Source organism: Citrus clementina, unplaced genomic scaffold (assembly GCF_000493195.1).
Source record: "Citrus clementina cultivar Clemenules unplaced genomic scaffold, Citrus_clementina_v1.0 scaffold_4, whole genome shotgun sequence".
NCBI lineage: Eukaryota > Viridiplantae > Streptophyta > Magnoliopsida > Sapindales > Rutaceae > Citrus > Citrus x clementina.
Genome location: NW_006262274.1, coordinates 6811383 through 6835626, shown reverse-complemented (window position 1 = coordinate 6835626; position 24244 = coordinate 6811383). Strand labels below are relative to the sequence as shown.

General features: G+C 33.6%; 3 protein-coding genes across 5 annotated transcripts in view; 1 reads left to right on the top strand and 2 right to left on the bottom strand.

Moving 5' to 3' along the window:
- The window catches only part of LOC18045640 (exocyst complex component SEC8), a 17540-nt gene extending 15980 nt beyond the window's left edge, over nucleotides 1-1560 (top strand). Inside the window, 5 exon segments of the mRNA XM_006436436.2 lie at nucleotides 12-40; nucleotides 228-302; nucleotides 746-841; nucleotides 927-976; nucleotides 1059-1560. Of these exon segments, the coding sequence (XP_006436499.2) occupies nucleotides 12-40; nucleotides 228-302; nucleotides 746-841; nucleotides 927-976; nucleotides 1059-1146 (338 nt within the window). The 3' untranslated portion in view covers nucleotides 1147-1560.
- A 204-nt stretch (nucleotides 1561-1764) lies between these two features.
- LOC18045637 (kinesin-like protein KIN-UC) lies at nucleotides 1765-12446 on the bottom strand. Of its 2 annotated transcripts, none has more exons than XM_006436433.2 (21): nucleotides 12130-12446; nucleotides 10814-10914; nucleotides 10477-10599; nucleotides 9926-10111; nucleotides 9026-9247; nucleotides 8772-8931; nucleotides 8285-8434; nucleotides 7781-7869; nucleotides 6345-6686; nucleotides 6019-6153; nucleotides 5419-5598; nucleotides 4701-4880; nucleotides 4424-4543; nucleotides 4157-4285; nucleotides 3960-4095; nucleotides 3717-3809; nucleotides 3380-3505; nucleotides 2901-3026; nucleotides 2596-2739; nucleotides 2370-2498; nucleotides 1765-2020 (listed from the first exon to the last, which is right to left on the bottom strand). In XM_006436433.2, the coding sequence occupies exons 1-21, from the start codon at nucleotides 12368-12370 to the stop codon at nucleotides 1875-1877; spliced, it is 3258 nt and encodes a 1085-aa protein (XP_006436496.1). In that variant the 5' UTR covers nucleotides 12371-12446; the 3' UTR covers nucleotides 1765-1874. The 2 variants fall into 2 exon arrangements, with proteins under 2 accessions (XP_006436496.1, XP_024042378.1); XM_024186610.1 differs by having other exon boundaries at nucleotides 5419-5568.
- A 6779-nt stretch (nucleotides 12447-19225) lies between these two features.
- On the bottom strand, nucleotides 19226-23702 carry LOC18044304 (putative ribosomal large subunit pseudouridine synthase SVR1, chloroplastic). 2 transcript variants are annotated; one of them, XM_024186551.1, is made up of 12 exons: nucleotides 23107-23702; nucleotides 22729-22808; nucleotides 22441-22541; nucleotides 22260-22332; nucleotides 21984-22077; nucleotides 21831-21879; nucleotides 21086-21236; nucleotides 20692-20748; nucleotides 20366-20421; nucleotides 19966-19980; nucleotides 19811-19844; nucleotides 19226-19654 (listed from the first exon to the last, which is right to left on the bottom strand). In XM_024186551.1, exons 1-12 carry the CDS (start codon nucleotides 23588-23590, stop codon nucleotides 19631-19633), a joined length of 1218 nt encoding a protein of 405 aa, XP_024042319.1. In that variant the 5' UTR covers nucleotides 23591-23702; the 3' UTR covers nucleotides 19226-19630. The 2 variants fall into 2 exon arrangements, with proteins under 2 accessions (XP_024042319.1, XP_024042320.1); XM_024186552.1 differs by lacking the exons at nucleotides 19811-19844; nucleotides 19966-19980.
- Nucleotides 23703-24244: the final 542 nt, after the last annotated feature.

Genomic DNA, 24244 nt, shown 5'->3' with positions numbered 1-24244 from the left:
ACTGAATCATCGCCACTGTGCTGGAAATGCGTCCATTAAGGTCTGCTTTGCTCTTTTATTTTTTTGGCCTCACAAATCTTGTATTAGATGATGTTTTCTGTTGGTTTTTTTCTTCAACCCCCACCCCCCCCCCCCGATCCGAATCTCTTATAGTTCAGCTTAGTATATGTTGACTCCTATTTTATTTATAATGTTCACTTCTCATGGGAGATGCAATGTCTTTCTAGGCTTTGGCTGACATGAAAAATATCAACCTTTTCGGGGTTCAGCAAATATGCCGCAACTCAATTGCTTTGGAGCAGGTAAATTTGTTATTATTTACTATCTTTTATATTCATAGAAACTGATTAAAATGACCAAAAAAATAAAAACTTTTATACAGATTTATCTAACAGGATTTTATGAGCAGTCATATACTTAATTTGGCATTTGTTTGGATGTGAAAATATCTAACTTGATCGTTTAAGGTTACTTTTCATGACACAATCCATGTTTGTTTGAGTTTGATCTGCTAATTGAATTTCTAACCTCTCAACTTCTCTTGACTATGGCCAGCTTGTGCTTCCTTTCCTGCTATTGATTATTGGTACTTTACTGAGGATGCTTTTGGTATTACAATTGTAAATAATCTTAAATCTAACATAGATTTTATCTATAATGCTAATTGGTTGGAATGGAAACTTGCTGATTATAGTTATGAGTATAGTGATCACCATTACAACTTCCAATAACGTTCATTTTGCAGGCTCTGGCAGCTATTCCCTCAATTGATAGTGAAGCTGTAAGACGGAGATTGGACCGTGTCCGAACCTATTATGAGCTGTTAAATATGCCATTTGAGGCAAGTCATTTTAAACTTAAATAGTTTCATTTCTTTTTAAATATAGGTGGTGCTATCTGATATCGTAACTCTCTTCCTGTTTCAGGCCCTGCTTGCATTCGTTACAGAGCATGAAAACTTATTTACCACTACAGAGTTAGTTGCTATGACCACTTGTGGTATTTGAATTGATATGCATCCATGTTTATTTAGTAACGAGCAACGTTCTTTTATGTAGGTATGCTAGTCTTCTAAAGGTCAATGTTCCGGGAAGGGAGATTCCGTCTGATGCACTAGATCGAGTATCTGAAATTTTATCCCTGTAGCTATTGCTTGGATGAATTTGTTATGTACGGAGGACATTGAGGGTAGCTCATTTTGGAGGATGTGCTAGCATGTATAGATTTCATTAGTGTATCATAAAGGAGCACGGATGCTACAGCTGGATGCAGGGCCTTTTTCATTTTGAAGTTTGCCTAAGATTTGCAGCTGCAGTATGGTAAATTTTTGTCATATATTGTCAATACCAGGAGCAAGCTGTTGATTTTGATTTCATTCTTTTATTTCAGTATCAGTTTTGTTGCTTGTCATGCAATTTGTGTTTTACTAGTGGTTCTTGGTTCCAAGTTTTAGGTGAAAATAGGTTGGTGACAAGTGATATTATTTCCTTGTAAATTCTTCATATTGATTCTTGTAAGAATTTGAGGTCCTTTATAAAATTCTGGCCATATAAGCTACTACTGCTCCCATGTCTTGCCATTGAGATCATTATTATGATAATAAAAATATTTATAGTTTTTCTCAGGACAATTGCCACTTGTTTCTATTTCAGGTTTCCATTTACACCTGGTTTAATCAGCTAGCATGCGCACGTGAAAAATTTGCGTAATCTGGTGATTTTTTAAAAATAAATAAATAAATTTTTTTGTCTATATATATATATACATATATATATATAATACAAAACCCAATGTCGAAACTGGATGGTACTTGCTTTGTTTGAATATATTACAGAGAACTTTTGGAAGGCATCAATCTGTACATTTATTTGCAATTAGGCATGCGTGTCAGCTTGTAATCTTGGGTTTGACTTCATTGTCTTCTTTGCTAAGTTGCGGATATCTTCCCTACTGGACTCGATTGATATCTGTACAAGCTCTTTTGCGCCACCGCGTGATATGAAGTCCCTCGCATTGTCCTCTGTAAGGAGGAGAAGATCACGTCGAGTTAAAAGCATGAAATTCATAGCAGAGTGATGCAATTGATCAGCACAAATAAGTGTTAAGATATGGGAGTTTGATTTCTATCTCGAGTTGCTCCTAGGAAAGTCTTATGACCATTTTCCAGTTTTGTTTAGAACAGACTATAATATATCTCATTATCATCTATTATCTTGGGCGAAAGTATTAAAATATTCCATATCTACACGTTATTTCTTAAAATGTCCTAATGATTTTTATAATTCTCAGAAAAGATTAAAATCTCTCCATTTATATTAGATCCTAATCATGCACTGGCAAGCGATGGTCAAGCACAATAAGCAGTTTACCGTTTTGTGCTAAATGACAAAGTGCAAGTTCAACATGGCGCCGGGTTGAAGCCGAATTGGTTTTAGAGTTGGCAATCAACCATTCAAGGGCACTGTCTTCCATCAGATGTGAACGGCCCTTTCTTTGTCCTGCAGTGGCAAACATTCATAAGAATTATGATCAGTGCAGACTGAAGATGGCTGATCATGATCATATATAACTTATGAAAAGAAAGTAGGAACAGACCTTGAACAATTGCCCGGGATTCACATTTTGCAAAGTTAGCTAGTCCTCTAGCAACCTGTGCAATGACATCAATATTCCCAGATCTAACCATTGCCAGAAGTGCTTTAATGGCTCCATCTTCTTCCAGCATCGTGTGTAACTTCTCTGTTGCATAAAAAACCCAAGCGTCAATACATCCATATTTCATTATAATGATTCAGTATTAATAGTATGTTTATATATCAGTTTATGGCTTTTGGAGAAACTAATGACCTGTCCTGATGAAGAAATTCGACAGAAAAACTGGAAGATCATTTTCGACTTACCATTGCCACAGAGGTTTGCAAGTGCACCGGCTACCATTCTAAGAGTTTGTGGATCATCAGTTTTGGAAGCTGTTTTTGCTAGCAGCTGACCTCCTCCTCTGCTCATGATTAAGCCCTGATTCATCTCTGAGAAGATGTTTTTTTTTTTTTTAAAGGAAAAAATATATATAGTTCAGTTTCTTATTGTTCATGACCAAGCAATAAATTATTATCATTACAATAGAACCATAAATAAACAAGGAATTCACAATGCAACTTTACCCTAAATCTTAGGAACCTTAGGTTCGCAAGATTAGATTAATTTACTTAATTACACATATAGGCCAATTTATTGCTTGAAAATCCGTATTGCTGTGTCTACTGGTAAAAGCAATAAAATAAAAGGGAAAATTTTGAAAATGGAAATAAAATCATCGGTTATCAATATTGGGAAGCCGTAATCTGTAAATCCACTGATACAAAACAAACAAATAGATTACCATTCATTGCTAGATTGGCAATGGCACCAGAAGCCACTCTCAGAATAGTTGTATTTTGCGACGTTCGCAACAGCAACAGCAAAGCATCTAAACCACCTTCCTCCACTATTTTTTCTTGATTAATATCTGAAAGGACAAACATTCTTTAGCTAACGTCAATTATTCAACTTTGGAGTCTGGAGCTTAGAAGACAGAAACTGATGAACATTTTAATTCAAGAGAAAAGAGAGGCTTCCACCAAATGCACCCCCCAAAAGAAAGGCTTAGCATATGTGTAATCAACAGACGAATGACCCCAATTCATCAATATACGTCTCATAGAAAGAAGGTAGAATACCTTCAGCAGCAAGATTGGCTACAACTTTCACGGCATGGATCTGGACATCTGGATCTTCAGATGTTAACAATTGCAATATCTTTGGAAGCCCAACTGCATTTGCAAAGCCAACGAGCTTTGTGAATTAATATACCTAAGTTTGTATCAGAGCAAAAACTTGTGACTGTTTATAAACATTGTTCTAGTTTGTTTAATCAGGGTAAAAAATTGTAATTCAATTCTGTTTATAAACACTGTTCTTGCCTTCATCACATATCTTTGCAATTGTTGCCCTCTGACCAGATAATTCCCTGGATGGGTTTGACTTCTGTAAACTCATTGGAGCCCCAAATCTTGAAGATCCTTTACTGATGTAATCCTTTGTATATGGTTTCTTGTCCTGTAAAATACTATTATATAAGATCACATACCAGTAAGTAGAAAATGTATTAATAAATTACCTCAAAATCATCATCATGTTCAGGAGCAGTCTTCTTTAGTTTGACAAGTTCATATTCAATAGCCTTCCTCTGCTTCTCTTCAACTAAAAGTCTTTGCCTGGCAGCTTGAAGCTCGTCACTCATTGTTTCCTTCATAATTTCAGTTTTCCAGAAAATATATAAATTTTCAAGTCCATAGTTGTCACATGATTATAATCCAGACAAAATCATTTCAAAAATTGAAGAAAATATTTGCCAATACCATTTGGTTTTTAATGCCAATCATACCTTTTCTTCCAGAAGATTTTTGTACTCCGATTTCAAGGTTTGAACTTCGTACACAGCAGATTCATGCAGCTGACGGGTTTCCTTTAGCTTCACACAAAGTTCATGAACCTCTTTCTGTCCCTGAATTTCCATAGATAACGGTATTAAGATCATTATCAAAGGGATTTTGAAGGTAAAAATGAATTCAGAAGTCATAAATTTATGAGCTCTAAAAGCAAGTACAAACAATATATCATATTTCAACTATTCAATTTTGATTTTGGGATAAAAAGTTAACCTGATTTGAGTTTTGGTAATCACTTAAAAGCTTCTTTACCATATCCAACTGTTCCACTGCACCTTCAAAACAGGCATGCTCATCCTCTAGTTTCTTATTTAGCTCTGCAATTTTCTTCTCATATAGCTGAGTGGTGTCTGCAAGAGCTTTTTGGTATGTGGAATTTTCCATCTCATATTGCTACAAAAAACAACAAAATAAAAGGAGTTTGATTTGTGCCCATCACGTTGATACAACTTATGATGAAATAAATAGTTTCACAAATATTATGTAAAAGAAAGACTAAAAGAACATGGCGGGATGATAAAAGGCCCTAAAGAAGAAATTTCATTATTATACTTTTAATTTCTGGGCCGACCATGCATCTCAAACAAAATCATGAGTAATTCCAAAAATAAAAATCTACAATGATGCCAATACAAAAACAGGAACTTTCTAAATCTCGATATTTGTCCATCTATATTTGCATGTCACGAACTTTTTACCCTCTTTCTACTAGAGGAAGCTAAACATTTTAACCATCAAAGTTACCCTTAGTTTGAGAACTACACAAGAATTGGTTTGAGAAGACAAGGCAAACTGCAGACACAATATACTGTTAAAATATGAAAAGTGAAAGAAGGATATACGTTTTGGGATGGAAGGGAAGCGCATGAAGCAAGGAGATAGAGAAAAGAACATAAAAACCATTCCAGTATTGAATATATAACGTAAATACCTCAATTGACTTTTGATTATCACTAATCAGCTTCTTCATTGTATCAACTTGTTCCTCAGCACCTTCAGACCGGGCATGCTCAATTTCTAGCTGCTTAATCAATTCAGTTATTTTCTTCTCGTACATTTGGGTGGTATCAGCCAATACTTTCTGGTATGAAGAATTATCAAGTTGTTGTTGCTACTAACAGAGAACCAAGAAAAAAAAATGTAGTTTAACCAAGAAAAAAAAAATGTAGTTTAACTTTTTTCATTAACAAATAAACTGATTCTAGAATTATACAACAGTAACTTAAGAACAACAATCAAACTTTTCACACGTCTAGCACTTCCATACACAGAAATATCTATCAAACTTTGTGTGAACTTGCACGCTAATTGTAACTACCACTGACCCAGTGACTGATACAAAGCCCAAGTCAGCTTTTGTTTCTCGATTGTAAAATTAAGGAAATAGTTATTATGCATGATATATCCACTAGTATGATATTACTAAGTTAAGTTGATTAAGAGAATGTATCAAACAAAATAGAGCATTGCTTAAAGCGGAAAAGAAGATGAGTTGCTAGATAGTCGAGACTTTGTGAAAGAAGGGAAGTACCTTGCTATTTTTCAAACTTATCTCTAGCTGTACAATCTTTTCACGCTTCAGATTATTCTGATCCTTTTGGTGGTTCAATTCGCCCAAGATTTTTTCCACCTCCAATTCAAGATGAGCATTTTCCTTCTCTAGAAACTGCAAGTCAGAACAACATGTTGGGAAGCAAAGGGATTCTATTAAAACAGGCATAGGAATACAAAGTAATAAATGAATGTACAACTTGGAACAAATACAGATGTTTTTTATGACAAATTTAGAAAATTCCTGGCTATGAATGATGGTTTCTATCAATTTGAACAAAAGAATTTTTTAGGAGAGAGAACTACCTCAGACCTTGTTACTAGATTTCTCATTGATTCATCATACGAGATTTGAGATTCTCTGAGTTGCTTTTCAAACTCATACTTGTCATTTTCTCTCAACTTCTGTTGCATCTCAATTTTTGCAGTAAGAAGTTCTACTTGGGTGACTAAGTTGTCTTTTGCTTCATCATATGAGATTTGACACTCTCTCAGCAGTTTTTCTAACTCACACTTGTCATTTTCTCTCAACTTCTGTTTCCTTTCAATTTCTGCAGTAAGATGGTCTACTTGAGTCTCAAGCTTCCGGCATAAACTTTCATAATCAAACTCTTCTTTAAGCTTTACCATGTTAACTACTTTCATTGCCTGCAAAAGCAAAAATATGCAGTTCCTATTTAAATCAAGTAACTAAATTTTTTTTTAAAATCCAAATTTAAGTGCAAGAACTCAAACAACAAAATACGAATAGATCCCTGAGGAAAAAGAATTAATGAGAACTAGTTAAAGGATTAGTATAAAAAAACCATCATTCCATTTGGGGCGACAACATATGATGACTAATTAATGAACAAAATCTGAATAAACTTCCCAAGATGAGACTGTTTAGGATCAAAAAAGCTGCTGGTGTCAAGGGCTTTGCTAGACCCTGCTAGTAGAGAGTGAAACTGAGAATTATATAAATCAACATCCATCTGTCCAGCTCTTTAACATCTTCCCTTGGATAACTACTTTCTCACAGAGGTCTTTCTATTAAATTATGATGCAATTGAAGAATATTTTCCAAATCAGCTCACTGCAGGAAATAACATCATGTTCCTCCCACAGTTCAATTTAGTGCACCACAAGCTTCCCTCTTACAATAAAACCTAGGCTGTCAGGAACATGGAACAGACATTCTATTGAGCCTGCTACATTTTTTGTGGTCACTTCTATTGTCAAGGGATAAACAAATTATGCAACTGGCGATCACATCATTTCCGGGGAAAAAAAACAAAAACATACACAAACACATTTATTTGATAGGAACAAAAACAATAATAACATTTATATTGCATGCTTCATTTAAATCCTTTCATATAATCAAAGCATATTCAGTCCAAGGATAGACATAATGGGGAAGATTCACAGAATTTAGACCATCCTTATCATACGACTGAAAAATCCAGAACTAGACTTTGTATTTATGTAACTGGAAGACTAACGCACGACTGCAACAATAATTCAGGGTGGAAAAAGAGGTTTGTTAACGATCAACTAGCTGAGGTAGTGAAGTCTCTTGGGATCATAGCAGCAACAACTTTAGTCCGGGTTTGGGTGAGGAGTGAGTTTTAGAATGTCATCCTGTTATCCCCCTCACCATTGTCCTGCTCTCTTGTGCAAGACAATCATTAGCTCTTGGGGGAAAAAAAATGTGAATTGGAAGGGAGCTTTCGTTATTTTTTTCAATTAAACTGACTCACCCTTTGTCCAAACATTATTGTGCTTGTGGTCTCCGCATGATTACGTGCAGATGGCCCAACTGTTATTATGAGTGAAGTCCGCGCTGAGCCTATTTGATAATGAATAAATTCCCATGAGAGGGGTTAAAGGGGGAACAGAAAAAAATAAAAAAGTTTCAGACAACAATGTGACATACAGATACATGCAAAATGTGGAACATTTAATCAGAATTATTGTTTACGAAAACTTTAACTAAACAATGAAAAGAAAGGTCTAAATATTACCAAATGATATATCAATGAACAAGTATAAACTCAATAAATGTACTGCAAATTTTGACCTATATATCAATTTTACAAAAGCATTCCTATAACTTAAAAGAAACATCATAAACATTAACAACTAATTCTGGTGTAATAAGTTTCTAAATATTGAAAGGAATATGTACTTATTGAAAAATATCTTTTGCTGTATTAGCAAAATATTCAAGAAACAGAGCAAAATGTAAGGACTTTCGAGATGACCTCCAAAAGAATCACGGAGCAATCTTGTCAACTTAGAATCCCTTGTAGGTATATGTGGACTGTTCTCAGCCAGAGCATTTATACATTTGCCGAGGGAACTAAGAGAAAGATTAATGAACTTAGCCTCTTCAAGCAAGGGGCCTTCACTACCTGCAACATATGAATAATCATGAAAGTTCTTGAAGACAAAATGAATAAAAGCAAACTACCAATTTAGTCACTTAAAATTCTCAATTATCAAGTAAATCTTCTTAACCAATTATTATGAAACAATTTTGTCTTAATATTACTTGAGATATGAGACTTCCCAAAGGGAACAAGTGAAAATAAAAATCCATTTTAACAAAGGGATCTGCTTTTCCCCAGAACAGTGAATTGAAAAAGAAATAAAAGGAAAACACCAAATAAATGGGACCTAAATAAAAGATGGAAGTTTGCAAGTTTGAGATGCAGCTATCAAATTACAAGTATTAAACGAAAAATATACCAGATTTATCTATTCTTTCAGAACCCGCAAGATCCACAATCAGCAACTTGCTTTTTCTAACTAGCGGTACATGATTGTCACCAGGTAACTCAGTTCTTGTGTCTTTCTCTTCAGAAGTAATTTTATCAATGATTTCATGAACAGATCTTCGAATATAAACCTGGTGAAACCAACTGAATTCAGATGACTAGAAGAATTTGCTCTGTGTTGTTCTTGAAAAAGAACATCATGATATACAGGCAACAGATGCTCACCACGAGAATTGCATGACTACGTGAAGACTCGGTATTAAGCTTCGTATTAGCTGCATGACGGTTTACCTCACCAACTTGGAGCAGCTGTAAGAGATGATCAAGATCTCGAAGTTTAACTACAGTTGCACCAGGCAGTGACACTTCTCCGGTCTTGGGGTCCTCATTAATTGGGATATTAACCTTTTCTGGTGCAAGCAAATCTTGAATGGATTCCATGTACAGCTGGAGGAAAAAAATATGAATTAATGCTGAAAGAGTCATTATCCGTTAGGAAAACAAAGCTAACTAACCATTTGAGCACGTCAATAACAAGAAGACAACTGCATTCTAGTAGTTACATGGAATCATTTAGTGTGGTTACAAGAATCAATGAAACAAATGCCTTATCAACAGATCACCACATGATATGGGCTCGAATTTGCAATGAAAACAAACAACACTCTATCTGAGAAACAGAAGCATGTTGCCACAGGGTTTGGTGCAATTTAGAACTTTCCTCTGGCAGTCTAGCCCCAAGACTCTAATTATAAAACATGTGGGAGAAACAGATCCCTACATTCTCAAGCCACTGGTTTCTTTTGTTTACCTCTTTGTTCAAATTAATATAATATTTTTTTATGGTAACAGCTTGTCAAACAATCTTTCCTACATGCTCTAAAACCATTTAACTTTTTCTTATACACCTAGATGTTTCAACATTTTTGGTTTACAAGAATATGACTTAAAAAGAATAAACGTACCTATCAAATTTAAAGCACCTCAAAATTGTGGTTTGCTCAAACCAACACACAGCAATAAGAAAGAGTTGATGTAGCACTTCAACAATAAATATCAAAAAATATTTAAATACATGCTAAGAAAAAAGCAAGTTCTGATGCAACATAAACTAAAGTGCTGTACCTGCAAATAGGAGACTTCCACACTATCAGAGGTAACGGACATACTGGAAATTATGTCTTCTAAAGCTCTAACCATGATACCACGTTCAGATGCATCATCTTTACCCAGTCTGCCAAGTGTATACGTTTTGCCGGTACCAATTTGACCATAGGCCATAACCGTCCCATTATATCCATTCAATACACTCTGCAAAAGTTAATGAAAATTGTCCATAACAATTAAGATACCCTCCATATCTGATATGAGTCAATGTTAGATTTAAATTGACTATTTCAAAACCGTAACTACCTATAACTTTCCACTGGAACATAAATGAGACAAACAAAGGCGGAAAAATGGAGGAAAAATACTTGAGGTTGTCAAGCGAGTTGGTGGTTTTTTGGGTTACCAAAAACAAAACAAATTTATCTGTTTTTTATTGGTGTTGGAAAGCCTAGTAGTTGGAACTCTAGTCTCAGTCTGTGAAGAAGATTTAAGCATAGACAACACCCTCTGAGAGACCCATGATTCATACTATTTGTTGAAGCGAATTATACTAGTTACTAACTTACCTCAACTACAGGTTTTGCTACTACTTCATAAACTCGCCTTTGAGAGGCAGTTTCTGTGAAAACTTCATCAAATCTGTAAGATTCAGAACTCCAGTTGTTTTTTCTCAACCTCAACCGCTTAAGCTACAAAAGAAAAATACATGGGTCAACTTCAACTAATTCAAATCTCTGCAGATGCTGCTCAGAAAAAATTTTAAATAATAAATGCATAAATGATGAGAGAAATAGCCGATCATTTTGATGAATAAATACATTTCAGCTGGAACCAATCATTTCCTAGTTTCAAACAACATAGAATAATTTATTTTCTAATATTTTAATAGATCATGAAGAGCACCTCCGGTTGCAACTCAACACAATCAGCAAAATCAGTGTCCGAGAGAAGATCCTCAGCATTTCTTGGTCGAAGTCTGACAGCTACCCTCACCCTTCCAGGATCTGTTAAAATGGTCAAACTTCAAAATGTTATATAAAGAAGAGTTAGCCTAACATGACAACTAATTGCTTAATATGTACTGGGCCAGGTTTAGTTGTCGAAGCAAACAACATATTATACAGATACCATTTCCAATTCTCCATTAGCAAAAAATTCAGTCATGCTTGCTATCATACTATTTGAAAAAATAAAAATAAATTTGATTTCAGGACTTTGTTAACAGTACAAAGGGGGAAAATGCATCTAATTTTTATCCAACCACAATCATGTTCACCTCTCCTCATAAAATACACGAGAACAAGGAAGCTTTCACTTAAGCTTTAACAAGCTACTAGAACACTAAATGCATCACAAGAAGATAAAAACAACCATAAAAACAGTATAGATGACCTCATAAATAAAAACTCATCTAATTCAGAGTCCAAAATTTAGTTATAAAGTCACTAAGTGCATTGAGATCACAACAAATACAGTGATAATTTCGAGGATGATAAGGTAAAATGGCATTGCTGACTTATATATCCCAACCAAATCAAAATTGCAGAGGTCAACTGTCACTAAAAAATTTAAGCTCTTTTCACCCAATGTGGCTAATTGAATCTGGTTAGACCAATTTTCAAGTACCATATGGCTTACTTCACTTGGTTCTTTCTGAGCACAAAATGTTCAAAGCAGCACGGATAATCATGCAGGAAACTACAAAAACTAATAGTCCAAACTTACATTCAGCCCATAATATCACTAGAAATTGCCAAGCATTCATCTTATCTTGTCAACCAGCTGAACTTTGCATTCATCAAAAAAAGTACCCACAAACTCAAAGAGCCATTTCAATCCACAGAACCAGAAACTAGACTACCCAAAATCCGCCTTTAGAAAATAAATAAATAAAAACAAACATGTACAACTCGAAAGCAACCAACACAGCATCACCAAAAACAAAGAGTATCATAAAAGTAAAAATTGAAAAAAAAAAACATTTTGCAATAAGCCCAAATACCAGAAATCAAAACTGAACCTTCTTACGCAACAAAATTGAGTTGCCAACAAAAAGTTCGAGTAAATATCATTGAACCCACTGAATTTTGAAAATTTTGTAAAACCTCCTAAAAAATTCATATATTCATAAAAAAGTCCCTGCGCAGAAACTGTCCTAGAAATTAATTTATGCCCGGAAAGGAACACAGAGAGAGAGAGAGAGAGAGAGAAGGTGGGACCTTCATAGTTATTGCTGGGGTGAATGCGATGGTTGGGAGTGACAGAGCGTCTGAAAGAAGAAGAAGACGAAGAGGTGGAAGAAGAAGCAGAAGAGGGTCTCTCTTTAGAGGTACGGACGGAGTGATTATGAATTGGTCCATTGTTTAAGTTTCTTGACGACGAATGCGATGAAGGAGGAATGTGATTATGTCTTTCTCTTGATGCTGTTGCCCTCAAACTGGAAGAGCCCGAAGCAGCCATTTGAATTCGTGTTAATAATAATTTTCATGCATTTGGCATTTTTGAAGTGTGTGAAGAAGAAGAAGAAGAAGAAGAAGAAGAAGAAGAAGACCGAAGTGGTCGATGCAGGCCAGATTTGGTATTTAAAGAAATATTTAAAAAAGAATCAAATAAAAAAAATTTCTTTCAAATTAATTACCAAACGAAAGAGAAAAAGAAAGATTGAGGGCAGCACGTACGATGCAAGAGAGAGAAATGTTCCCGCGTCGTGTTGTTGTTATTGTCGTTGTTAATGTTGTAACGTTGGGGACGGCTTTTTTTATTTAATTGTTTGATATTTTCAAATCATATATGCCGTATGCTTCAAGCTTTATTTTCTTTTTCTTCTTCTTCCTCTTTTTTTTTTTCAAAACTACTTAAAGTTGAGAAGAAATTTTAGGATGCGTTCGGTTGGTAAAAAAATAAAGAAAGTTTAATGTGTTGTGTTTTATTGTCTCAAGACCGTGTTCGAATAATAAATGGAAAATACAAACCACTTATGGGATGTTGTTTTGAGTATTGGAGTGCATGTTTCTAAGTATATACATTAAAATCTCGATAAATTAATAGTATTAGAATTATGAAAAATTATTAATTTAACGAATATTAATATATGCAAAATTGTAATTATCAATTTATGAACAAATTTCTTATTTTCTGATAGTACTATCACATTTATGTAGTATTTATTATGTTTTATTTGAATGTTGGTAGTAATTAAATTATTGTAAATTTAATTTTTTTTATATTAAAGATGACATAGGGAGCCCCTCTCGTACTTATTGCAAAATGAAAATGCAAACTAACATCACATTACTAAAATAATTAGCAATGAAATTCAATTCTAAATCAATTTCAAGAAACAACTAACAACACTAAGAACATATTTTACAAAAGACGTAGATGACATATCACGTGGATTTAATTTCAAATAAGTAATTATTAATTTATATAGTAGGATGGACCCATAAAAAATAAGATTTAAAAAATTATTATCTTATAAGTATATCAAATTATTAATTTAGTACGTTGGTCCCAAGTTGGGAGCTGTAAAAATTATTACTTAATTGAGATTATAAATCTCGAGTATTAATTTAATGAAGTTCAACTACTTCTCTTTAAGTTTAGATATCTAGATTACATTATGACAAAGGTGATTTAGGTGGTTCAATTTTACGTCTATAGTAGCCATGAGTAGATTATAATATGATTTAAAAAATGAATAGAAATTAGGAAACAAATATGGTTGATATAATTGGGATCCACCTATGTTACAACAGTTGCATGACAGTGATAGGTGTGAGTATTTAAGTAGTTTGTGAATATTTTCTTTTGGAGAGAATAATAAGCTTGCATTTTTCAACTTGCCAACTAAAGAATAATAAATAAATAAAAAATTGAAAAAAAATGGCAGTGATTTCTTTAGTGGTTATCATTCCTTTATCTGATTATGTGAATTATATAAAATTATATTAATGTATTATTTTATGTACCTCATGTTAAGTGAGTTTCCTTAGAGGAGTGTAGGATTATGCAAAATATTCAAATTTATTAGGTTGAAATTAATCAATTCAGGTTTGTTCATTGATTTTGATATATGAATCTAATTCATATGATATAACTAGATAAATGTTTATTTTGTTTCTATATTTTAATTTAAATATCTTTTTAATCTTTTCTATTTTTTAAAAGTAACTCAAAATACCCCCACAGTTAAATATATTACATGTTTACTATTACTTTTTTTTACAATAATACCCTTATAACAAACATCAATAAATTTATCCATAAAAAATTAATCAGTGAATTAACAATAATTATTTATTAGTAATTTAATTAATAAATATCAGTGCAAAAGAACTAGTATTTTTTGTACATGTGCAACAATCTTAGTAATAATTATTTATAAATAAATTAATATCAGTTAACTTAAAGTAATGTTTAATATCCTTATGACAATCTTACCAACAATTATTTTATAAAAAAATTATTTTACCAAATTAATCTAAAAAATAAATAATAATATAAAAGTCTGTGTAAATTTTTATATTACTTTTAAGGTTAATTTGATTAATTATCATTTTTTTCTTTTTATTAATATTCTCAAGAATATTATTGCAAAGATATTATTTATAAAAAAAACAATGTAAACGTAGGAGTGAAACATCAGGGATATTTTAAAGTAATTTTCAAATATATTGACTAAACATGCACTTAACTCAAAATATATGAACTAAACGAGCATTTTATGGATATAATTAATAAAAATCTAGTCAAAATTAATTTTTTTTAAAAAATTTAGGTTAATTATCTCATTTTATATGAAGATCGATCAAATCGTTTTTTTAATGCAATGAAATTGATTACACAATCCAAAATAATCTACAAAGATTTAATTGGATTCCCAAGCACCAAAATTGATTTTTGCTGAAATTAAAATTTAATAGCTAAAAAATAATAACATTTTATCCAATAAAATTTATTATTTTTATGAAATCTCCTAACCAATATTTTTTTTATGATGCTTGTGATAATAACGTAATATTATTGTGATATAAATCAAAATAAAACAAAAATAAAGGAAGAATATATGAGCAAAAGCAAATAGAAATAGTAATTATATGTGTTATTTGAATTACAATTCTCTCATAATCTGACTTGTTTCTAAGTAGAATTCACTCAAGTAATTTGTGGTTAATAAATTAAAAATAAAAATAATTAAATCTTAATCATACATTAACATTGAAGGATAAGGTGACACGAGATCTTTAAAAATTTAAGTGAACTTAGAACATAAGAGGATCATAATCGACATTACTCTTAGTTTTTAATGTAGCGTAACTCATACGTAATTTGTACAAGTCCCTTTTATAAGGTCTTGTTGCCTTAATTTCAACTATTTAATTTGTGTTAATGAAAAGAGTGTGATAGAGTTGGTGTGAGTGTTTAGTCTTCATCATTTTAGGGCCCCGTGATAGCAAATTTGCAAATGTTTTTAATGGCTGGGGTTCCACAAATGTGAACAAATGGGGTCATAGAATGCCAATCCAAGAGTTGGTTCATCAAACAAAATCAAGAAATTGGTGGGGCGCACGATGTGTTATTGACAACGAGGATGCTCATGCATTGCCTTAACTTCGTTGCAAAATTTATGGCATTGATTGATGGGTTCTTAAAGTAAGATAAATAACTTAAGAAACACATAAAATTTAGGGCATATTTTGGACGTATAATTTTGTAAACAAATATAAATATAAATAATAAGACAGAAAAAAACTCACCCCTCTCTTTTATGCCGTGGGAATTAATGGACTTCTGTGGAATTTCTGTTTGTTTTCTGTTATTTTTAATAAGATGTGTTTTTCTTAAGTTTTGTCGATTTATTTTTCAATTTTTTTGAATATATGTTGTTAACAACATAAGTTTAAATGCACCTATCAACTTAAACTAGATTAATTGATAAAATAAATTACTGAAAATTTATTTCATTAATTCTAGTGACATAATTGATATGTTTTGTTGTGAGTTATGTCTTGAGAATAAATATTCATAGGTTAAAATGAAAAAAATAATTGATTTGATCTTTCTAATTGAGGGATAAGATGCTTGTTGTTGGAACTTGGAAAATGTGTTTTCTTTCACCTTTTTTGTTAAAATCATGAAGCATTATAAAAGTCTATAGAAAAGTTCACCATAGTTGTGATAGATTATTCATTTTAAATTTTTTAATAAATCCCTTTTTGTGGAATTGCTTTTTAAAATTGAATGAATAAATTTTGCTTTTAGTTTTTGTCATTATTCTCTGTAATCAACTTTATAATAATCCCATGAATCCTTGTTCTTCCAACTGTCGCACTTGAAAAGTCATCCCATATGACAACGGATGACTCAAAACATTAGCTATTTTGGCTCTACATGTACGTATGTATGATATGTTTTCTCTTTGCGTTATTACTATTTAATTATGATTTAGAAATTAATTATTCTAATGATGAAACCTTGTGCTTCTCAATTCAATGAAATCAATTGAGTACCGTAAGTGACTTATAATCATTTATTTTGAATTAGAACTCAATTTCATCATTTGTTTTTGGTACCCAAAATATAATCTAGTTGAATCCATTCACGTACATTGTTAAAATTGAATGTTTAATCAATTTGAATGGTTTGGAGTTGGATTAATTGACAAATTAATTCATATAAGATAGAAGAAAATGTTTCCGTACCATATCATTCAGTGGATATTTTTGGGTTTATATAGTTTCCTATGACTCCTTTTAAGTATTCGAAAGTAATTAAATATCTTATTTTAAACAATAAAATCAAGGAAAATTTTAAGTTTATAACACACATTATTATGAGGGGACCAAAATGGAAAATAGTACGAGTTAGAAGGTGACGGCAGAAGAATCTGGCAGTGCTGTCCTGTCCTCTTTTGTTGTATTCATTTGGCCGGCAATTAAAAGCGCTTGCGTACAAGATGCAAGCTGGTGTTAAAACTTAAAAGCACTTTTCCAAATTTGACATTCAATAAAATTCGATCTCTCCAAAAGCAGTTGACATTTTTAAGCTAGCGGGCCTGTAACTTTTGACCTACTCTTTAATCTTTTGCTTTCTAGCTTTTACATTGTAAAATGTCATTGTTATTTGTTCTTACTTTTGAGGAAAATGATATACCGAACAGAACACAAGTGCCCACCGAGCTTATGGATTCTTTGCACATGAGCACCGCCGCTTAAATGAGCGTCAATATTATTAAAAATGGTTTGATTTAGTTTTGGGTAAGATATTCAACAGTGTCTTTCTTCGGGGCATTATTATTAGATAAAAATCCTCTTATGATCTAATCTTTTCTTGAATAAATTTATTTATGAGTGATTGGTAATTAATAAATATAAAAAATGAACAAGTTAAATTTTATCCACACACTATTACTTGAGGATAAGTGGTACAAGATCTTTAAAAGATAACGAGAGCTTAGATCAGGAGATGATTTTTATCCAATATGATTATGTAAAGAGAATCGAAATTGAGTTTAAAATGGCACAAGTGTATTTAGTTGGCTTTTGCAATATTTGGCACGACCTGCACAAATAAGATGTCACCTGAAGAATGATAGTGAGGGATTAGAAGATGGGACAATAAATGCTGATGGTCATGGCCCAAATGATGATGACATATGAACTGGCAAAATGCGAAAAAATGGTCAAAATTCACCATGTGAAAACACTTGGTAAATTCTTGGCTCTTCTATACACAAAGCCATGTGCTTTCCAGCCTACAAGCTGCTTGTCCCCCTGCTTCATTGTAGAAAGCTCAGCAGAGATATTTCATTTTGTGCATAATTTATGTCCCAAATTTAGTATAGATGTTTTGGTCTTTTATTCAGTTTTTCTGATTTTTCACATTAAATTTCAGAGGATGGTGGCAGTGGTATACTAATCATCATACTTTGATGAAAGAGATCACCCTCTGTGCCGAGAAATTTTTGTGAATGGAAGGGCAGTTTAGTGATTTCAATCATCGGTCTTCTTGAAAGTCAGTGCGGAATACGGGAATAGGGTTATCGTACGCGGGTTCGGATAGAAACTTGTGTCAAACGAGCGGGCCGCTCCCCAAGTATTATGCGTACATCAGTCGCCCACCACATATGACGCAATGCTGAAGCGATATTAAATGTTGTTTTAGTATACATTCTTGAAACTAAGAGAAAAAAACGTTGAATTAAGGATAAAAATCAGTCCAAAGAGAATAATCTAAGATAACAACCATATTTATACTAATAGTTAACTTAATTCTAATTATTCTCAAATAAGAGAAATAATTTGAAATCCTTATTAAACTAGAATTACAAATATGACTCAAATAAATTTAATAAAATAAGATAAATTTTGATAATATACTAAATACTAGATTGACTCAAAATCTAGAATTCATAATTTATCCTATCCATATGGTTCCTACATCAACATATGCGGCATTTACGTATTATATAGCATAATTTGGCCACATAATTTAATTGGCTATCACTAATTGAAATTAAATCCTATCGTTGTTAGATCGAATGATGGTGACAGTGACACACAAGCAATAACTTGAAATCTTATTCATGGATCAACGGACCATTAACATTGTTAATATTATTATTAATTTTGAACATGAGTTTGATTGAAGCTAATCTCAGCATTGGAAGCTGGTGGCGGCTGCCATGGTCCTGGACACCGGGGCGGACCTGGTGGAGGGCAAGGAGCGCCTTCAGTAAATGAACAAACACATTCATCGAAGGGGACCCCTCCGCCAGCAGGCCGACAAAACGCCACTACTTTCCCAATTCCCCGGAAGCAGGGCCCGCACAATTTTATGCATTCTTGCACATCATCAGGGCAGCCGCCCCCCCTCACCGCCAATTCACACGCATTAGCTGCATCCACACGCACGCACGCACGCACGCACAATATGCATGTTACTTATAAAATTCTATAAACAAATGACCTGACTTCGACTCTCTAGGAGGCAGACGTTAAAAATAAGGAAAAAAAATGTAACATATTAACAAGAAAGTTGAATGCAAACTGAAGAAATAATTAACCTGAAGTGAAGATGGAGAGAACAAGCAGAACAGATACGTATGAAACTGAGAGTTTGGCCATCTGAATTGTCTGGAATATTTGATACATGTGATTGGAATATAAAGTTTCATGTGAATTTTCTGCCATATAAGGTTGACCTGTGATGAAAATGAGAATCTAGGAGAAATAGCCATACATACTAATATACATTCACTTCCTTATAATAGAGATTTGAAAAAGGATATCTTTTTTTTTTTTTTTTTTTTTTTTTTTTTGGGTACTTATCTGGATGACACATCAGTGCCATATATGTTAGATATAGCATATGGATGCTATCTTTGCATATTTCAATTGCGTGTACACATACATATGTTGATTGCAATTCAGCTGTTTTTTTTCTCATTTCCAGAACTCTTTTTGATGCCCTTTCATTGGTAAGAAGGGTTGGTAAGAAGGCTTGATAAGCCCATTGATTCATGTTCTTCATCCATGGAACAGTAAGAGATCCATTCAACTGCTCTCATCCACAATCATCGGCAAAATTTACAGAACATCACGAAGCCATGTGTCATCTTAACGAACTTGCTTGATGCACGAGAGAATGTAGCACAAACTCCAGCCGTCATTTATCAATGCCTAACTCTTCCAACCCATTAACTTGAGATCAGATTGTTTAAGTTCCACATGCATTCCAATCCTGAGATTCACAACCCAGTTAGCATAAGTTCAAAGGCGTTAGCCCAACAACTAGGCTATAATACATAATAGCATCCAATAAAGAAATTCACTTTTCAAAAGTACTTGTAGAAGCTACTGCAAATAAACAGAAGAATGTGGATACCTGCTAGCTTACCTTTACAAGATACTTTGAGATGTGACCAGCTAAGCTACATTTGGTTTATATTTGGGATTAGTTGGGACTAAGGTACTAAAAGTCTGAGAAAAGAGTAAAATAAAAAGGGTAACCCAATTTCAGTGTATCTTCAGCTACCAAATTAGGGTACTCACAGTGACAAACTAGGCCTGCAAAGATACAGGAAATATATAAAGATCATGGTGAACCCACAGAAGTGGGGTCGGGAATTTTGTATTAATGTGGGACTTAGGCAATACCCTGCTTTTGTAAGCTCCACTTTATCAATATGGTATGGTAGAAATTTTAAAACCAAATTAAAAAGATTAGTTAAGATTTAATTAAACCATTAACAAGCTTTTTAGTGGCCAAATATTTGCATGAATATCCCTACATGAAGTTTCCGGATTCAAAAATGTGTAAAACACTGGGACCAAAAGCCAAAAGTGCATTGTGATTGGAATGATAGAAGAAAATGATAGGATTGATAAGGAAAATTAAAAAAAAAAAAAGGTCATCTAATAAATGCTCTCAAAAAAGAATGAAGAGTATTACCCAAGATCTGATGGAAGTCTGAAACCACCAATCCTCAACCGTTTTAATGAATAAAGCTGGCACAACAATAAACAAAAGCAGCTGACATAAACACCACTGTAAGATAAATCAGATGGAAACAAGTGCAGAGTAGCCACTAATATCATATGAATGTAAGGCCAATGTTGCCACTAAGTAAAAGCAGTTTCCTGTTTTTATAAAAAATTAAACTATGTTAATAGATAAGCCCCCAAAAAAAAAATTGTAATCCAATGTCTCTGGATGTTTAACCGACAGCCACGTTTGAAATGTCTAAAGTGCTGCATCATTAAGCCTCCTACACTGACCTTAAGTCCAGCATTCTTCACAAGTTCTCGAACTTCATGGTTCCTGCCTTCATGAACCTGCATGAATCCGAGTTTAAGCACATAAGAAAAGCTACTGGAACTTAATTTTACTTTAGATAACAAAGAATATAAATTTAAGCTCTCTGGTACAGAAATCTCTTCTTCAATCCCCATTCAGGATACAAATTCGGAAAAATTAGGTCCCTAGTAAAGGGGTTAAATTGACAACCCCATATCAAGGCTAAAAAACAAAATACTCTGTATTCACTTTATAAACTAGAAAAAATCTCAGAAATTATCAATAATTGAATGAAAGTTGCAAGCAAATGCCAAAAATGAATGAAACTCTATAGCATATAGAAACAGCTCACAGACTTAGAAAGATACAACATACCACAATACGAATGCGAGGTCTTGGTATATCAGGTTGTGGCGGCAATAACTCCACAACATCTGGGGTGCAATGAGTTCCTTCAATAACTGTTCCCTCACTGATGGCTATTAGATGACGCTTGTTCACTGCACCATCTATGGTTGCAATGTATCTATAGTTGACAAAATGTGAAGATTATTCCCATCAGAATAAACATATTCACGACAATCCCTTAACCTCAAAAATGAAAATAAGTTAACGAAATGACGGTATAGTACGGTAACAATTTTAGTTTTTTTTTTTTTCTTTTTTCATTTCATACCTAGAAATCCCCCAATCTCTATCATGACTTCACCAAGTTCTATATTCATACAAGGCTACAACTTGGTATTCAAGAAACTTGCAAGATATATTATCCTGATTACGTAGCCCCCAGGAGGTGTAACTATTATCTCTTTCATTGTAAACCGTAAGTCTTAATTACTCAACCAAACCCTTGGGCAAATAAGAAAATAACATCAAAAGTTCACAGTAAGGAACCAAAACATCTCAGCCCACTGGCATTCATATGCCACTTCTAGGAACATAAAACCAATTAAGTTCCAACTTCCAAGGATATACTACCAAAACCTATTTTCCACTACGTTTTTGAGAATTTATAAAGAATAAAAGTAAAAAAGGGAATATACATGAATACATCTTTCCTTTGAACCAAAACATAGTAGCCCGTCTATTCTAATAGAGAAGAAAACATGTGAACGCTTACTCTTTTTGCAACTTAGATGAAGGATGTGATACTGCCTGAGCAAAATCTCCTAGAAAAAATAAAAAGCATCTCTTTAGATTAAGGTAAATCCGTCCAATTTCAGATGATTTCACACACTAGATATACAACATTGATGGATTCTAAAATGCATACCATCATTGGTCACTATAATCAACCCAGTTGTGGCAACATCGAGGCGACCAACAGTAAACAATCGTGGTCTGGGTAGTCCTGGATTTCTTTTATCCTGTAAACACAAACAATATAAGAATAAAAGTTAAAAAATATATGCAGTACAATGTAAATATGAAACCACTACTGATTTAAATTTACTTCCCTTCCAACGAAAGTTCTTTTTCTTTCCCTCTATTTATCATAAATGGATGGTAACTTAAAAGTAGAACATCAAAAACAGTAAGTTGCACATACCCAACTCTTCAAATAATCATCAAATAGGCTCATCACCGACTTAACCTCCTTTTCTCCAGCTGAGCAAATGTAACTGTCATTAGATGATTATATTAATTCCATGCATAAATTCTAAAACCAACAAGCCGAATTTAGATATAAGCTTGAGGAGACAAAAGAAAGCATTCTCAATCGTACTGACCCTTTAGGTTTGTTCAATGCAAGATACACTTTTGGAGGCAATTTCTTAGGAAGACGTTTTCCGTTAACGTAAATGATATCCCTTGCAGGATCAACTCTAGTCTGCACATCATCACGAGTAAAAATGAAGGCGTAATTCTAGATGCAAACAAAAATAATCCCATCGTATATTAATTTAGATGCAAACAAAAGTAATCCCATCCTATATTAATATTTAGCATTCAAAATGAGTTGAGAAATAACAAAATTCTCTACAGTACACTAAAATAAAACAAAAGTAAGAGCTCACCTGAGGAGTATTGCATACAGAACCATTAACAGTCACTTGACCTTGAAATATTAGCTCTTCACTACTCCGTCTTGATGCCACTGATATCGTAGTTAACGTAGCACAATTATTATCAGACATCATTATTACTAGAAGGAGCAAGTTAGATTGGTAGAACATCAATGTCCAATCAATGATTCACCAAAATACGCCTGAAATATTCTATTTTTATGTATCTATTAAATTTACTCATGCATATTACAGACTATGTTTGTGAGATCACACAATGCACTTGTCTATTTTGTCGCAAAGCAGTTTCTTTTTTTTTTTTTAGGGGGGGGGGTAATTTGAAAACACTTTTGGCAATAATAAGCACTTTCAACTAAGCCAAAATATTACCTCCAGCAGCAGCTAAAACTTTGCTGAGGCGTTCGGGGGTGTCTCTGAAATTGTCATTATAAAACCTGCGAGCGGCTTTGGAAAGCTTAGGAGCGGCCTTGGGACCACCAGCGGCAGCGGCAGCGGCAGCAGCAGAAGTGTCGTTTTTCTTCTTGTTGACTTTGAGGTTCTGGGTTTTGGCGTCGGCCAAGGTGTGGACAAGACGCGCGGGCGGATGGGTCTGGAGCTTGAGGTTGCCATCTTCGCCGCGGACTATCCACGGAATGAACAGCTGTTGTTCTGACCCTTCACCGGATTCGAAGTCGTCTTGCTGGGTCTTCTTGCGTTTCGGAGGAGCAAATGAGATATTGAATTGAAGAGATGAAGAAGAACAAGTGATGCGACTGCGAGGGAAAGTACGGTGGATGCAAAGACTGGGGTTTCTGAAAAATGAAGAGAAAAGTGTTGTTGTTGTTATTGCTGCTGCTGTCGCCACCGAAGCCATTTCCTCCTGTTGGCTTGTTGGCTTGTTGGCTTCGAGGACTCCTGATACGTGCGAGTCGCAAGTTCTCGTTCCTAATTGTGCTGCCCAAATGTGACCCTGTGAGTGTATCCGTATGTTTTAAATGGCTAATATGACATTGTGACTTAAGTGACACAATATTTGAACAAATATTAAAAAAGTGATACCCTTTTTTAAAATAGGTGGATAAATGATAAATTATTAATTTTTTTCGTTAACTTTAACGATAAAAGGGTAAAATGAAAATAATTTATACAAGCAATAAAAAACAAATATTTAAGTTTTTGAAACCCACACCATGACATAAGCCTATAGTGCCTACAAAAAAAGTGTGTACAGAGCTCAGTCTATGGGAAGCAAAGAGAAGAGCTAAATTCCCAGGAAAATTGGTCTACTTTCTTGCCGTTTGCCATGTATCCCACTAACCATTGCACAACAGAAAAACCTATTTCGTATCTTTTTCATTTTCTTATCTCCAGTTAAGAGAAAAAGAAAATTTGTTGCCAGGTCCACACAAAATTTGACGAAGGCAAATGCGACACAAGACTGTCGAAGGTTTTGGGTACGTTGTTTATATTTATCAACTAAATTGCTAATTTTTTTTTTTATGCTATTATATGTGTTGCTGATTTTTGT